At 29.6% G+C, this 17,459-nt stretch overlaps 1 protein-coding gene across 1 annotated transcript; it reads left to right on the top strand.

Moving 5' to 3' along the window:
• The first annotated feature begins 3,313 nt into the window (after positions 1-3,313).
• On the top strand, positions 3,314-16,748 carry LOC119676548 (putative uncharacterized protein DDB_G0293878). Its single transcript, XM_038087789.1, has 6 exons — positions 3,314-3,926; positions 3,963-4,054; positions 4,259-4,941; positions 5,038-5,839; positions 12,087-12,248; positions 15,237-16,748. Exons 1-6 carry the CDS (start codon positions 3,320-3,322, stop codon positions 16,746-16,748), a joined length of 3,858 nt encoding a protein of 1,285 aa, XP_037943717.1. The 5' UTR covers positions 3,314-3,319.
• Positions 16,749-17,459: the final 711 nt, after the last annotated feature.

Raw genomic sequence — 17,459 nt, 5'->3', positions numbered from 1 at the left:
ACACAACAAAAACGAAAAAAAAAACACAAAAAACAACAGCTGCAGCGCAGTAACGTCCTAACACTTTCAATGTCGGCTGCAGGTTTAAAATTACTATTAACTAATTTTTTTTTTTTAAATTGAATTTATCATAAAAATATTATTTAAAGTTCAACAATTTCCTTATTTATGTATTTTTTTATATATGAATGTGCATATTTTCATGGAAGTGTGGAAAATGCAAATGAAATAAATTTTCACAGCAAATTAAAAACATATTGTCATGCGTGCTATGTAAAAACCAAATGAGAAACAAAAACAAAAGAAAAACAAAAACAAAAGTGTTATTAACAGCAACAGTAAATAGGCAAGAATAACACATGCACTGTTGCGCTACTGTTAGGCAAAGCTAAATATAGAGCAATATTTTATCAAAACACATTTAGCAAAACTGCATTTTATATGCTCTTTAGCGTTGTTGTTGTTGCCTTTTAATTTTCCTATTAATGTTAACAAAAGTTGCTTCGTATCTTTTTTTATTAAATGTTATTTATTTTGTTTTAAGTTTGGGGAAGATGTTGGTTGCTACACTTTTAGGTAAAATTAATTTAAATTTTTTTTATTATATTTTTATGCAAAATTCTATTTGCTTTTATTTGGTTTTCTTTTTTTTATTATTTTTTTTTGTGTTTTACTTACAACTACAACGGAAGCATTTATACAGTTAGAAGAAGAACACTGTTAATAAAAACTAGTGTTGAAGTTCGACAGCAACAGTGCTATTACACAAACAACAAAAGGAAAATAAAGAAAATTAAAGAAATAAAAACGTCAACCCCAAACACACTTGTAACATGTGTGCCAAGATCGCTTTTACGTGCAATAGAGTGTATTGCACTGTTAATACAAACTAAAGGGCCTGTAGGAAATTTATAAAAATCCGCAAGGCATGTTTTTAAGGTACTTTGTTTTAAATTCAGATGGTTGAAATTTTCTAATTTTTAAACAGGCGCATAGTGTAAAAGAGGTCTTGGGAAGTTGCAATGACTAGTGTTGAAAGATCGCATTCCGTCATGAAGGTAGGCAGGTAGGTTGAAGTGGCGGCCTTGTTTCTAAAAAGTCCACTTGAACTCAAATGATGGCCTATTGTGGTACTGCAGGAACAGTATTGATCTCCACCATGAAAGAAATAAAACATTATCATGAAATGTGATCATGTTTATAACATGTTTATAACGGACTGAGTCCATTTGTTATATCAATCGGTTCAATCGGATATTAGTATTTACTTGAATAAAATATTTGATAGATTATTGAAAAATTATAAAAATAATTGTAATTATACTCATATATAATATTAAAACTCATATTAATATATGAGTTTACTCATATATATACTGCGTTTTAAACTTATATAAACGTATGGAGGAGTTCAAAAAATCATGTTCGAGTTTATAATTATATCTATAAATATCATCTTCCAAAACTGACTTAAATATGTCTTTAATAATTTTTCTTCCGAAAATAATATGAATGCTTGCCTGCCTTTTCATATTATCATTCTATTATGCAGAAATCATTGTAATACTGCTTTTATCTTGATCGCTCTATTCTATACATAATATGTATATATTACATATATGCTTACATTCAATTCAGCTAGACTGAAAATTAATTCTTTCTGACTTAACTGACTTAAATATGCTTCCGTAAGGTTTTGGGCTGACTTCGGTCGTTATTTCCAAAATTGTAAAATTTTATATAAATTTTGGAGTTAAAATGTTTCCGAATTACAGTGGCTTCAGTGCAGTGATAATGATACAATGATATTCAGTTAAAAACTGGATCTGTATTGCACAAGATCATAGTTACAATATTTATACATGCATACAGATGGAAGGTATCAAAAGTCAAAGAGGGGTTTTAATCCATTAAAATGTCCTTTCAGGCTTGAATGGTGAAGCTTTGTCACCATTGGCAGGGATTGCATTGTGAGAAAATTCATTCAGTAATTGGGGGAAAGAGTTGAGATAAGGAGGCTTAATATTTAGTAGTCTAGGTTCTATTTGGTACTGGTACAGTCTTTTTACAAATTACATATTTTCAATGTCAAAATTTCATTATTTCCTTTGATAAATATTCATAGATCATGCATCATTTAGAAAATTTCCAGCATGACTTACACTGACTCACGCACTATTTCAGTACATTAAAAAAAATTAATTTTACAGCATTTTTAAAGAAATTAAAATAAAAATCTCATCAAAGTGCGTTAACTGTGGTGCCTAGGAAGGCACACACATAAAAACGTTCATAAACATATGCCAACAAACTGTGAAAAAGGCGATCGCAGCGCACTAATCCCAGAAAAAAAGGCCAACGAAGTGAAATGATGATTTTTCGGTGCGACAATTGCAGCAAAAATGCAAGTGCCAAGCATGTGTGTGCACAGGAATAGTGAAGATCGTCGATCACAGAAAAGTGCATAAAGCAGAAGACGACACTGCAGCATAAGTCAATGCGGCACAAGATCAAGATTGAAGCATCCTTTGCCTTAACGGTAGCAGTGTCAGGCAATATGGACGCACAATATTCATCGCACAGACGTGTGCTTAAATAATGTGTCGTCTGAAGTGTCGAGGTTTATTTGTCGAGCAAACGTTGAGTCGGCAACATCGTTGATTATCCAGACGATCGCTGAGATTCTTAAAAAAATTGTAATTTTATTTTGAATTTAGATTTTCACACAAATTTGAAATTAATTTAAAAATTTTCTTTATCAAAATTTAAATAATCGAATAAATTTTGTGAAATGTGAAACTATTGTGTGACGTTCGACGGAAATTGTGACAAAACCAAATTGTGCAGTTAGAAAAAATCAAAAAATAATAACCGAAAAAAAAATAAACAATATGTGTTCCGTTTAGTATCATTGGGATTTCCCGCGAAAATTTGGCACCGGTGCCAAGTTAATATAATTTAGATACAAAATAGGAGGAAAAAAAACGTCTAGGAACGGCAACAGACTAAAAAGTGACATTTTAGTGAGTCAAAGTGACACTTCGCACGGTAAATTTATTGCTGATTTAATTTTTCGCATTTGAGTTTTTATTTCTCAAATCGCAGACACTTTTAGGCTTCACATTTCAGACAATGAAGAGACAATGTCTCGTCGAAAGTTTTCACAACAATATACGCCTTCAAAGTGACAGTTTCATTCAAAACACAAAATGTTGTGCTTAAAACAATGAAAATATTGTAATTATAAAAAAATAATTTATATGATTTAAGAACAAAATTTGTTAAACGGTTTCCCAAATCTACGCAGCATATATCCACAATGTCAGCAAATTTAAAAATCAATACTTTGCTCACGGCACAACAACTGACCATTCCTAGCCTTAAAAATTTCAAACTTTACAATTCCACAAGTTTAGTAAGTGATGCTACTCCCACAACACCGCCATATACACCATGTGCAATTGCCAGTCTCAGCCATAATAACAGCAGCACTGGCACCACATATCATGTCAGCAATTGTGCGATCATGTCGCCACCTTTGAGCGCCACAGCGGCACATGAACACTTTCGCGCGCCAAATTGCAATCTTAAGGCCTACAATGTGGACTATAATGACTTTAGCAGCGCGGACGTAAATTTCAGCGATTTTTCATTGAGTTATGCAGCCGAAACACCGAATTCCGTTTTCAGTGATTGCATGGGCAGCGGTGATAACAACAGTTGCCATAACAATAATAGTGAACATAACAACATATGCTATGGTGAGCATGTTGCTGAGGCGGTGGCTGGTGGCGATGATGATGCCGGTGCTGATGATGTAGTTATGCTGCAGTTGCAAAATTCACAAAACACTTTCAATGCGCAATTCAGCAGGGAGGATGTGTTCCGTTTCGAACCAGAGGATATTGCACGCTTAACTGACAATTGTAATTTCGAAGAGGTTATTGCAGCTGAGCCAGCAGCTCAAACACCGTATACACCGCAAACACCGTATACACCGCATACACCTTATACACCATATACGCCTTATACAACATTTACGCCGAGTACAAATGTTAGTGGAATTTGTTATGCAAATGCATATGAACAACAACAACAACAACCACAACAGCAACAGCAGCAACAGTCACAACAACAACAACAAAAAGTGACAAACACTTTTGCTGTTGAGAGCAATATGCAACAGCAAACACAGCAACAATTCCAGCAACAATACCAACAACGACAGCAACAACCACAACAACCACAACAACAACAGCAGCAGGAAACATTTTTCAGCGCTGAATGTTTAAATTTGGACATTGAATATTTTAATTATGATGAAATAAATTGTCAAAGTAAGAACCAGTCGCCTTGTTCTTCACCAGCTTTAGATCCCTGGATGACACTTAATTTGGGTGAAACTATAGCAGCACAAGAAAAGCAACAGCAAGAAAAGAAACAACAACAGCAACAAAATACAATATCACAACAGACCCAGCATTCACCAAAATTGAACAATACCTGTTACAATTACCAAGGAAACGTTTCGAATGACAATAATGGTATCAAGCAAGAACTCTTGAGTAGCACACTTGGTTGTTCACAGGCAAATACAAAACTGCCATCTATGCTCTCCACTTTCGGTACACCAAAATATGAAGATGTGCATAATTATGATTGTTCACAGTATACTGAACTGCCTAGACATATCTATAGTCCAACAATTGCAGATTTCGAACAAGTGGAGCAACAACAGCAACAAGACTTAAAGCAAAATGTTAACAACCTAATCTATAACTACGAGCATTTGCCTGAGAACTATCAATATAATAATTTGCTAACCATAGAGAAACCCAATCGTGAGCATAAAATAATTTGGACCATTGAGGAATTAGATGAAATTAATGATGAACTAATTAGTGAATTTTGTAGCAACATACCACAACAGCAACAGCAACAGCAATCACAACCACAACAGCAACAGCCACAACAACAAGAGCAACAACATAAACAGCAACAGCAACAACGCCACCAGCAACAACAACAAGGAAACAGTTGTCAAATCGATGAGGATGAGGAAAATTTGTTTGATTACATATATGATAAAAATTTTGAAACTGATGCAAGTTATATTGGTGATGAAGAGGATAATGATTCAGTTTTCCTAACCACAACAACACAAACAAGTTCAGTGGTGACTACATACCCGCACAAATCAAAAACCATGCAAAAGCATTTACAACATCAACAAACAGCAAAAAAATACCAGCAATATTCACATTCACATTCACAACAACAACAGCAGCAACAACAACAACGCCAGCAACAAAAGCAAAAATTGAAACAACGTCGACGTCGTCTCTCATCACAATCCTCATGTGTATCGTCAAGTTCAAATAACTCCCAACAAATGCTTTACAGTTCAAACAACAGCGAGCAGCAAATAGCTGCTTTGTCATCTGTAGAACAATCGTCAATAACATCGTCATTAACAACAATTGCAACTGCAACAGCAGCAGCAACACCAACACCAATAGTAACGGCAACATCACCAACACATACCATGATGAATTCTCAACAATACCCAAAACCACAACAGCAATTGATGCTGCAGTCTGACGTTGCTATTGACTCGGTGGAGTCATTGGTTTGCCGCTGGACGGATTGTAATGAGATATTCGCCAATCAAGCGGAATTCGTTGCACACATTGAGAAGCGTCACGTTGACGTAAAGAAGGGTGAAGATTTTTCATGCTTCTGGGTCAACTGCCCACGTCGTTACAAACCGTTTAATGCACGTTACAAGCTGCTCATACACATGCGGGTCCATAGCGGTGAAAAACCCAATAAATGTCCGGTAAGTATTGCAAGCGATTTTCATATCAAATTAACAAGCGATTTTTAGTTAATTTTAAAAAGTTTTCTCTTTTGAATATTTCATTTGGGGATTAATAATAATATAAGTTTAAAATATATTACCATATATTAAATAGTATAATAATAGATAATATATATATAATATAATAAAATCATGTTTATAATATATATATATATATATATACATTGTATATATATATAATATATATATATATATAACATGATATATAATATATAGTATATATAAATATGTAAATACTATATACAAAACTGATTTTTATAAAAATATTAAACTTATATAAGTATATAAAATAAGTTTAAGATATAGTACATTAAATATAATAATAATAATATATATATTTTATATTTTAATATAATATATAAAATATATTAATATATATATGTATATAAATATAATATATTATAATATATAATTAATGAAGTATATATAAACTGAACTTTACAAATGTATTAAATATATTTATAAGTATATAAAGTAAGTTTAAGATATAGTACATTAAATAGTAAAATAATAACATAATATATATATAATATATAACATATATTTATATATATGTTTTTATATATATAAAAACTTATATTTATAAAACTATTAAGCATATATCAGTATAAATAAAGCAACGAAAATAAAACTTTGAAAATAAATTCCATTTAAATATATACATATAAAGTGTAAAGAAATTAATTAATAGAACTCTATAAAATATATTAAAATAAAATATTTACAAAATGTTTAATACATTCCAATTTAATTTAAAAAAACATTAATCAAAAAAAGTTATGTAACAAAATAACAATCTACATTAAAATAAAATAAATATAAAAAGTGGAATAAGAAAAATAGATTGAATTAAAAAAAAATTAATACATAAGAACAAAAATAAAAAAATTAAAAATTAATTAAAAAATAAACTATAATGAAAAATAAATTTAAAAAAAAATAGTTGAAAAAGCAAATAAATTATAGAAATATATGTTAAAAATATACTTAAAATAAAAAAATTCAAGCAAACAAATGAAAAATAAATTAAATAAAAAATAATATAATAAATTAATAAATAATAAATTAAAAATAACTAAATTTCAACATAATAAATTTAAAAATAATGAATTTAAGATAATAAATAAATAATGTAATAAATGTAAAAAAAAAATGAATAAATTAATAAATATAATAAAACTAAATACTTGTGAACTAAACATAATAAATTTAAAAAAAAAAGGCAAACAATAAAAATAAAAACAATAAAGTTTAAATTATTAAATTTCAACATAATATACTTAAAAATAAAAAATTTAAAATAAATAAAAAAGAAATAAAAAAAATTAATAAATTAATAAATATAATAAAATTAAAAATTAATGAATTTCAGCATAAGAAATTCAACAATAAAATAAATAAAACAATGAAAATAAAAATAATGAAATTTAAAAAAAAAAATTTAAAAATTAGAAAAAAAAAAAAAAATGAAAAATATAAACAAAAAAATTAATATCAAAATATTAATTTAAACATAATTAATTAAATATATAAAGTAAAAAATAAATTAATTAAAATAAATGAAATTAAACAATAAGTTAACTTTGGATCGCTAGAAGCTTTAATATAATCCATGTGAATAAATTTTTTTAAATTTATTTGTTTTAAATATATTAGACTTTTAACGTATATGTATTACAACAAAATAATTTTTTATATATAGACTTACATATACTCATATAAATGTATTCTTGGTAGTTCTTATGAGTAAAGTAACTGATAATACTAAATTGATTTAGTGTTATTTTAATTCTGGATTTACAAAAATCAGCATTTTATTAAATTTCCTCAAAAATTATAGAAAGGAGAGGGCGGGGAAAGATAATGACCGATATGTCATCCCAGACAATATAATCTACAGATAATAAAAGCTATGCAATACTGATAATTTTTTGCTGCTATATTTTGATATTATTACTAACTAGAAATTTTAATATAAGAAACTTTAGAAATAGTGAAGAGAACTATCAAATAATAAAGAATAAAGTGATTGAAGGCTTAGTTCTAGTGTTTGGGGAAAGGGTGCATAAGGAACATCATTAACAGTACTAGTTTCTGTTTACATTCACATTTATATACACATGAATATGTATGAGTTTTTTATAATTAATTTAGTGATATGAAGGAAACTCTGATCAAAAATATTTCTTAGTAATTACTGCTGGATTTTACATTACTTTACAAAAATTCTGAAATAAACTTCATTATGCACTACATTGGAAGAAATATAGAATATAAACTCCATTAAACTCCAGTCGCAAGCATAATATTCTTTAGCTTAAGCATGTTATCCTACCTTAGCTTAAATGTGTGCATTGAGATACATTCGGATTGTTTTAATATCCACGACTCACTGAAATTCAAAGCAAAATTTATATGACTGGATACATGACTGAATATATGACCCACTAATGATACTAAATAAAGTATTATTATTGAGGGTATAAGTTCCATACTTTGCACAAGTTAATTAGTTGGGGCATATCCATAATTAACCAATTTTCCGAGTTTTTTATCTATAATATTTATTGATTGAGTTATAGGATATAAAATGAAGTATAGATTTTTTATTTATAACTTTTTTGAAATTACTTCATATTAACTGTTTGAAGACATCGTTTAAAAATTAAAGATTTTAAATTTATTTTAACCAAATAGTAATATAATACACAAAGTAGAGTTATTAGTATCTTTTAATTGCTGTTAATAAAACTCATATTACATTTCTAAAAATAATTTCGAACAGAATAAAACTCAGATACATTTTTGAAATTAAAATTTTTATTGTCTTAAATAAATATCCTTGAAATTGTGAGTTCGACAACATGTGCTGCTACTTTGCTTTAAACATAAAGTATCTAATAAAAAATTTATTTCTACAAAAAAAAAAAGATAAAACTGATTTAAACGAACTGCAAACCAAATCAAGTGTTTTAATAATATTTGAAAATCTTTCCAATGTGGCATATGTCAATTTGGCTTATGATCCTTGAGTTGCAAACAATAATTCATCATCATCTCTCAAATGTCATCACGTGTACATCATTTTGCTTTAAACTTCGTACTTCAGCGTTTGCTTTCAGATACATTCGGCCTGTTAAAATCCTTTTATATAAACAAAGAAAAAAATGTGGATTTTTTAAATGTTTATATATTTGAGTTGAACATTAATAAAAACATTTTTAAAAAATACCATACACTTCAAATATCTTTACTGAGCCTACACTCAAAGAGTTATCGGCTTTTACCCATCAGGTTCGGAGCACATTAAAATTGAAATATGGCAGCTGTGCACGTGTGAGTCTTCATCTACGTGGTTCAGATTATATAAACACAGAAGCATGTATGCCATAAAATACTTCATAAAAAGGAAAATAACCTATTTTTATATTATTTTGTAAAATTATATACTTTTAATTTTTTTATTAGGTTTTTTTCCAGAATTATTGAAGCACTGATTCTGTTTCATGAGTAAAGAGAAAGTTATTGTGAAATAATTAGTTTCAAATTAATTTTTATTTTATCACATTTTAATAAAAATTTCTTTTAAGTAAATAGTTTATAATAAATTTATATTTATTTAATCAATATGCAGCGCTTCACACATAAATTTATATGTATATATTTTCTGTACAACTCTTACAACTAGAATTGACTGTCTCGTTCCATAGTTGAATACTGAAATATGTCTGTATTAGGAGAATGTTTATGGGTCTGCGGATTATAACTGAGTTTTCTTAGGGGTTGTGGTTTCAAGTCTGCATAGAATGTGATCAAACGACTCATATTTCCGGCTTACTTTGTTTTTAATGGTTGATCGTTGTTTAGCTTTGGACAATAATTCAGAACCAAAATAATCATATTTTCTATTCATATTTTTAATCTAAACATATTTTCTGCTTATTATTTCTTCAGTAATTGGTGGTTTGCTTAGTTCTGAACTATAATTCGTTATTATATATAGTGTTTAAATAGAATATACATGTGATATGGGTAAGCATGTGGCGGACAAAGAATTGTAGATGTTGAATACTGCTTGCGGCATTCAATATTTAGCTAAGCTTTTCGTACAGTAAATACGGATTATGTTTCCACAACTTCTTCATTCTATTGAAGACAAGAATTCACCTTACATTCTCTTTCTTTCATTGTTTGTTTCATTGTAAACAGCTTTTTCGCTAGTCTTCCTTAATAGCGATATGATCAATCTAGTTGGTTGTTTATTTACTGGATAATGTTAATCTCGTAATTAGAACATATAGTCCCTGCTAAACTGGTATCACTGTCGTGTTAAAGCTTGTTTGTACAGCTCGTAGTTTATTTTGACCCGGTAGTAATCGTGAATTCCCACAGTAACCAAAACCTTACAAATAACTATTCTCTTGAATTCATTATTTTACAATACGAGTATCGCCTACATCTATACTATGTGATGTTTATGTATTTTTTATACATTACTAGAAATTTTATAAGAATCCCATTAGAATTAAATGACCAGAGGGACAAAGGTACGAGAGAGAAGTAGTGCGAGAGAAAACAGAGAGTAGCGAAAGTGTGATAATTGTGAATTGAAATTGAAGTGAAGTGAATGAAAAAACTTCACGAGGCATATGAGAAATAAGTGGGAGAGGAAAATGGAAAGAAAAACCTGGAGGAGTCAAACCAGAAAGAAAAGGAGAGAGTAACAATTGAAAGCAGTCATGAATAGAGTTGAAATATTAATAGTAGATATTGCAGATATTGGATATTGGAGCAGTGCGCCGGAGCACTCAGACCATATTGTTGTAACTGATTCTAACTGAATAAGATAGATTTAGAATGAAGGTCAGAATATCGCTTATTTAGAAACTTTTAACAAAGAATAGAATTGACAACCCAGTATTTCCCGCCAAGTTGAACTGCCGCAGAAGATGAATGCAAAAGTCGACGCAAAGACGACTCGTTTTCAACTTCAGGCAGTTTTGTCCTAGACTATTTAATGTGTTTTGCATATATTAAATATTAAATAATAATTTTTATCGCTCGAAGTTTAAATGTTAAACATTGAAGGAATATTTTAATAACTTGTGTTAAAATATTTTCGTGGGTGTATAATTTTTGATGTGCTATAGTTGTATAATCGGTATGGAGTTTTTATTCTTACTTATATAAAATTCTTTGACTTTGTCTAAACAACATGGTATTACGACAAGGCATTATTATTATTATTTTTTTTTTTGTCAATTAGAAATCGTCTAACTTCATTCCGCTCTTTCCATAAAGCCGCAAATCTGCTTAGATATGTCTCCATCAATTGTTATGTCAACGCCTGGGTTTTATATTGCTCGGTATTTTCTTTAGGCCTATGTAGAATTTGAAAATTGCACTATAATGTTCAGAATAATCATTGGTTCCAATACTGAAGTATAACTATAACTCTTAATCAGTGTGTTTGTAAGACTGCAGTTAGCTGTCTTACAGATGTTGTTTCGTTGGGTATTTCTTGTAGAAAGTGAACGTTGCTTTTTTTATACTAAAGTTGGTATTTAACATTAGTATTAAATATTAAAATAGATCTTTATATTTTATAACAGTTTCCGTAGGTTTGTTTCAGCTTTGATCTTATTTAAATTTATCTTAATAATTTAATTACAGTAATTAAGGTCTTATTACTTTTCGGTTTACTTATGAAGTATGATTTTTTTCTCCCATTAAAATTTAATTTTTTTTTTGTGGCAATTTTAAGTAAACTGCGAAGTTTTGCTGTTTATTCACGAAATCAAGCAGCGCAATATGCACATAAATTTGCTTCTATGAAAACTTCAGTAACAGTTTAAAGTTTGTTTTGTGTACTCTAATTAAATGCCAACGTTCACTAAATTTAGTGCTGGCAACAAAGGTAACAGCACTGCACACATCTAACATGCACTCATCCTTCATCCAGGCGCATAAGTTTGGAGTACTCGTATCTGCGATGTCCTCGAAATAAAACTCGTACATTACGCACACTTGCCATTCTCCTTTGGCGTATTAAACATTTACTAAAATTTCTACTAGATTTTTTTTTTTTCGTTTTTGACGAATTTTTCCAGTATATTTTTTTTACCTTATCTTGACTTGAGCTTTCATATGCAAAGTACAATTTTTCATTAAAATTTTGTTGTTTTATTTTTGTGTTTCTTTACAGTTTCCGGGTTGCAATAAAGCCTTTTCGCGTTTGGAAAATTTGAAAATTCATCAACGTTCACACACTGGCGAACGTCCTTACGGTTGCCAATACAAAGGCTGCCTTAAAGCGTTTAGTAATAGTTCAGATCGAGCGAAACATCAAAGGACACACTATGACACGGTGAGTATGCATGCGACAAACGTTATTTATATGCACAATAGTGTCAGATACTATATATGCAGTTCTGCATGACTAACATACAGACAGAGAGACAGACAGACAAAAGAAGATAGTTATACTCGTACGAGTATAGTTGGAAAGGCAGTCGTAGTTTTATTTATTTGAATGGAAAAACGCAGGTGCGTTTGTTTGTTCTCATATCCTTGTATGCTTGTAAGTTAATGGATAGGACATGACAGAAAATTTAATTGAGATGCATTTTCTGCAAAATGAAGTTCATGTACAAATTATGAGTATTGCTAAAAGCTTGATAGGAGTGCATCCATTGGTTTAGCCTAAAACAGTGCTGCCATAATGGTGGTACCAAAGCAAAATTTATATTTCGGTTTATGGTAGTACCTTAGTGAATTTAAACAACTTTAATATCCTTTCGACTATACTGGATTTCGGTTTAATTAAGTGCAATTATATTGTCATAAAAACAAAAAAAATCGCTTAAAAAAGTTATTAATTGCTTTAAAAATAGTCGGATAACAGAATAGTGAAAATAGGTTCAGCTAAAATATAGTAAAAACTGAATTAGCTAAAAATTGAATTTTGTATCTTGCACTTAACTTTAGTGCAAATAGTTGAGATTGATAAAATTCATGTGAACAGATACAAACCTTTAGGCTTTTTTGAGTGATTTATTGTTTTTACCAGGCAACAGCAGTTGCTGCTGTCAGGATGGCAGGCGCACATATGCAATGTGCGTAAAAATGTCAGAAAATCAAGCACTTTTGTGCTGCAAAGTAACTCGAAAACTAAACAACTTATGGTTGCCTTACTTGATATGCATTACGCAGTGAATGCATTCGGCTGTAGTGAGTGCACCTACAGATATGCGTCTGCTTTAATGTCAGTTTGTGTGTTTGTGCATAAAACATATTTGACTATTTCATGCGCTTTGTGGATACGCAAATAGCGAACGCACTTTTCCCTTTTTCCACAAAAAAACAACACAAAGAAATGCAGATTCGCTATCGTTTAATTCAATTGACATACGCAAATATGCAGATACTTTGCTAACGCACAGATGCGGACTCAGTTGGTACTGCCCTTTTCAGATGTTTCATATTCGCTTCTATATAACTTTAGGTTTTTTAATATTTGGTTTTCTTATAAATTTTTTTTTTTCATTGCTCATACATATTTCTGATACTGCATTTGTTGAAACTACCAATGATGATGACAAAGTGCTTTAAAGTGAGTTCTAAAAAGTAACTGCATATTTTTTGACTAAAATTTGACTTTACAAAGTCAATTTAACTTTGAGAATTCAGAGTTTGATTTTAAGAGGGACAATTGTTACTTCTTGTTGTGTTTTATGGTTATATCGCAAATAGTGGCTAAAGCATTTAATATATCCGGATATGGTAACGCGAGAAGTGACAGTTTTAAGGTCAATGACTTTCTAGTTCGAACATGCAAGTCAAGTACGGCTTTGGGTGACTTGACTAATGAACACTGACTCTGAATTTCTGGTAGGGCAAGAGTTCAATTCCTGGTACTTGTAGTCTCAAAAAATTATTTACGATTAATTAAATATAAGAAATAATTCCAAGAACACTGATGATGGCTAATTGCCAATATTTCAAATAACTGTGTGGTCAGCCAAAAATACAATTAATTAAAATTAAATAAAAATTTTGTTGTTACAATTCACTACCGTTTGAAACCTCTATATTAAATATAATAGTTTCTTTTAAGTAAAAGTCACTTAATATGTACTAGCTGGAAAATTTCAAAATACTTGAGTCGCCCATTTTAAGTTTAACTGTACAAAAAAAAAATCCTTATAATTGAAGTATAGGTGGCGAAGTTTTGACGCTTCAAAATTCTGAAAAGGCTATTGAGAGAGCAAAGACTATTAAAGCTGTCGGCACAAAGTATCTTATACAGATCTATTAGTTTCATCCCGAAGTGAGACTTCATTAAATATGTAGTTATAAGCCAAAGTTTAATGGAACATTAACATGAATTTGATTAAACATAACTGAATAACAAATAAATTTAATTGGTTTGTCAACAATAGATATAATATATCTATATAAATTATATTATTTGTTTACTAACGTTAATTTTACATAAAATTTCAAATCGTGAAGATTTTAAATATAAAAATTAATTTGTCATTCAGACAGTTTCACAAGGAAAATAACAATTTCATCAGTAAATTTATCTCAATATGCAATATAATGATACCAAAGTTAACTCATTAGATGTAGCGAAAAAAGACTAATTAAAAAATAGATAAAAGATAAAAAAAAGATAAAACAGCGTCTTATAATAAGTTTTAAATCACATTCATACGAACGTCCAAAAACATATGACAGTGCAACTCCTGTCGCATTTGCACTAAAAATTGCATTTCAACTGGATGCGGCAGTATCACTAGTTCATCCGGACTATGCTTTCTAATGTATATCACAATCATAAGTGAGGCAGACTATGGGTACTCGTATGCACCCTAAGTCTAAATGTGTGCTAATGAATTCTAACTTGACTTTAAGTGTTATGCTTGTTGTTTTCTCTTGTGATGTATATGTGTACTCACAGATCGTAGAGCAAGCTTTTCTTACATACTATATATGTATAATATTTTTTAAGTATACGTATTGTTCGCCTATTTTCAACACATTATCTGTTGTGTAAAGCCTAAATCAAGTATTAAATACTAAATTAGTACTAGTGCACTAAAAAAAAGTGACGTATAATTGCTGATTGTGAAGAGTTGAAGGTTTGGTTGAGATATAATAATTTAAATAGTCAATTATTAATTTTGTAATATTATACAATTTTTATATGCTTTCTATGCCAAGGTAAACGACTTGAGCAAAGTGATCTTTATTATTTACTTAGATTCTTATGGATTGGCTTTATTTTAAAATTTATGATATTAAATATTTTTTGCTTATAATTTATTTGTTTTTTTCTTTAAATTTCCAGAAACCTTATGCTTGTCAACTGCCTGGTTGCACCAAACGTTACACTGATCCATCCAGTTTACGGAAGCATGTCAAAAATCATGCATTGCGTAATGCAAATGGACATGTAGGTCGCAGGAAATCAGCTCATGCGGTTGCAAAGAAAAGCGGAAGTAATATAGCTGCTACAACAGCACATATAGCAACAACAAAATCAAGAAGGCATTCAGAGTCATCATTGGTAGTGAAAGCAAAAAATTCTACTGGTACCAACAGAATCAGCAATGGTAATATTAAAAATATCAGCAATGGACTTTTTATAAATGAACTGCGTAATCAACAATATCAACAACAACAGCACCAAAAACAACAACAACAACAACGGCAACGTCAACAACGTAGCAACAGTTGCAGTGAAATGACAACATCCGCAACAACAAATAATAATTATGACATCGTACAAAAGTCAACAACAGATTCAAATATTATAACCACAACCGCAGCTGCGGTAACAGCAATAGAAAAAACAACTACTCCGTTAATAGTGGCGGTGGCTAATACAAAATACGACATATTCACTAACAATATTGCCAACATTACTAATAGCAATAACAACAACATATCTGCAACAATAGCTAATAACAATTCAATGAACTTTAATGAGCTGTCAAACTGTATCGTCACCATTGAACACAATCAAAATGGGAATTCAATTGCCGATAACAACATCGGCAGCGGCATCGACAACGACAACGACCACGGCATTGAAATCGAAATCGACAATGATAACGACAACGACAACGACAACTACAATGACGACGACAGCATCAGCGATAATGATTATGTTGATAAAAACGACAATTTAACTGAATTAACAACAACAACATATACGCTGTTAACAGCACAGGAAACGGATGCGCTTAGCATATGTAGCAATAGTAGCATTGGCAATAGCAATAGCAATAGCAGCAGTAGTAGTTGTTGTAATGAAGCATTATCACAACTAAATGAACTTGAACAATTGTTTAGGCCCGATGATATTACCACAGTGACACATAAAACAAAAATTGAACGAAAACTAACAACAGCAGCAGCAACAGCAACAACATTGCAGTCAAGTAAGAACAACAATTTTTGCGGTAATCCAAATACAAGTTCCAACGCAAATTTAAATATCACAAACGCTATTAGTAACAATTCCCACTCCAATGAGTTTGTCTCATTTGAATATGTTAAAAAGTTGCTATCGGAAACATTCGATTACATTGGTGACACATTGACCACCGGCGATATTGCACCAAATGAATCGAATTCAATAGTCATTAGCGCAAATAAACAAGAGTGCACGAGTGCAATGACTACTAATCCAACAACCAAATCAACAATTGTATTTTCTAAGTCAAATGCGGTATTGCCAACACTAACAACAACACCGATAACAGCAGCGATTGCAGCAATTAGTACACAGGACAACGATAACGCCGAGGACTTTCCAACATGTTTCGAAATGGATTATTTGAACAATTTCATATGATTTGTGGATTGGAGTATATTTTTAGTAGATGAGTGTTTTGTTTTTTTTTTTGGTATTGGAATTACTTTAATATACATTATAGATTAATTATCTTCATTTTAAGTTATTTTTTATTAATTTGAATTTAAATTATTTTTATAAATTATAGTAGTTTTAAAGGTTTATATTAATGGAGAGAAAATCTATTTGTTGGTTTTTATTTTATTTATTTTATAAAATTTACTTATATGTTTATCTAATGTAACAAACACTTAACATCATCTGATATATTTATCTAATGAAAGTTTCTTAGATAGTTATCTTATACAATTATTTAAAATAATAATTATCATAATTATTTCATGTAATTACTTTATATAATTATCTAATGTAATTATCATACATATTTATTTTATATAATTATCACATATAATTATGTTATATCATTTTTTTAATATAATTATCTAATATGATAATCAAACATAATTATCTTATATAATTATAACTCATAATTATATAATAATTATATATACTGGACAATTTTCTGATAAATTTATTTATATATAAAGTTTTCTTACATCTAATGCAATTATCTTATATAATTATTTTTTATAAGTAACTAATCTAATTATCTTATATGATTATTTATCTTATGTGATTATTTCATATAAAAATTTATTCACATTTGCTTGACCGCTTTTTCAGTACATTTGGATTTTATAACTCAATTTC

The sequence above is a fragment of the Teleopsis dalmanni genome, chromosome 2, assembly GCF_002237135.1.
Source record: "Teleopsis dalmanni isolate 2A chromosome 2, ASM223713v2, whole genome shotgun sequence".
Classification (NCBI taxonomy): Eukaryota; Metazoa; Arthropoda; class Insecta; order Diptera; family Diopsidae; genus Teleopsis; species Teleopsis dalmanni.
Note: the sequence above shows the minus strand (reverse complement) of the source record. Positions and strands in the feature narration are given on the sequence as shown.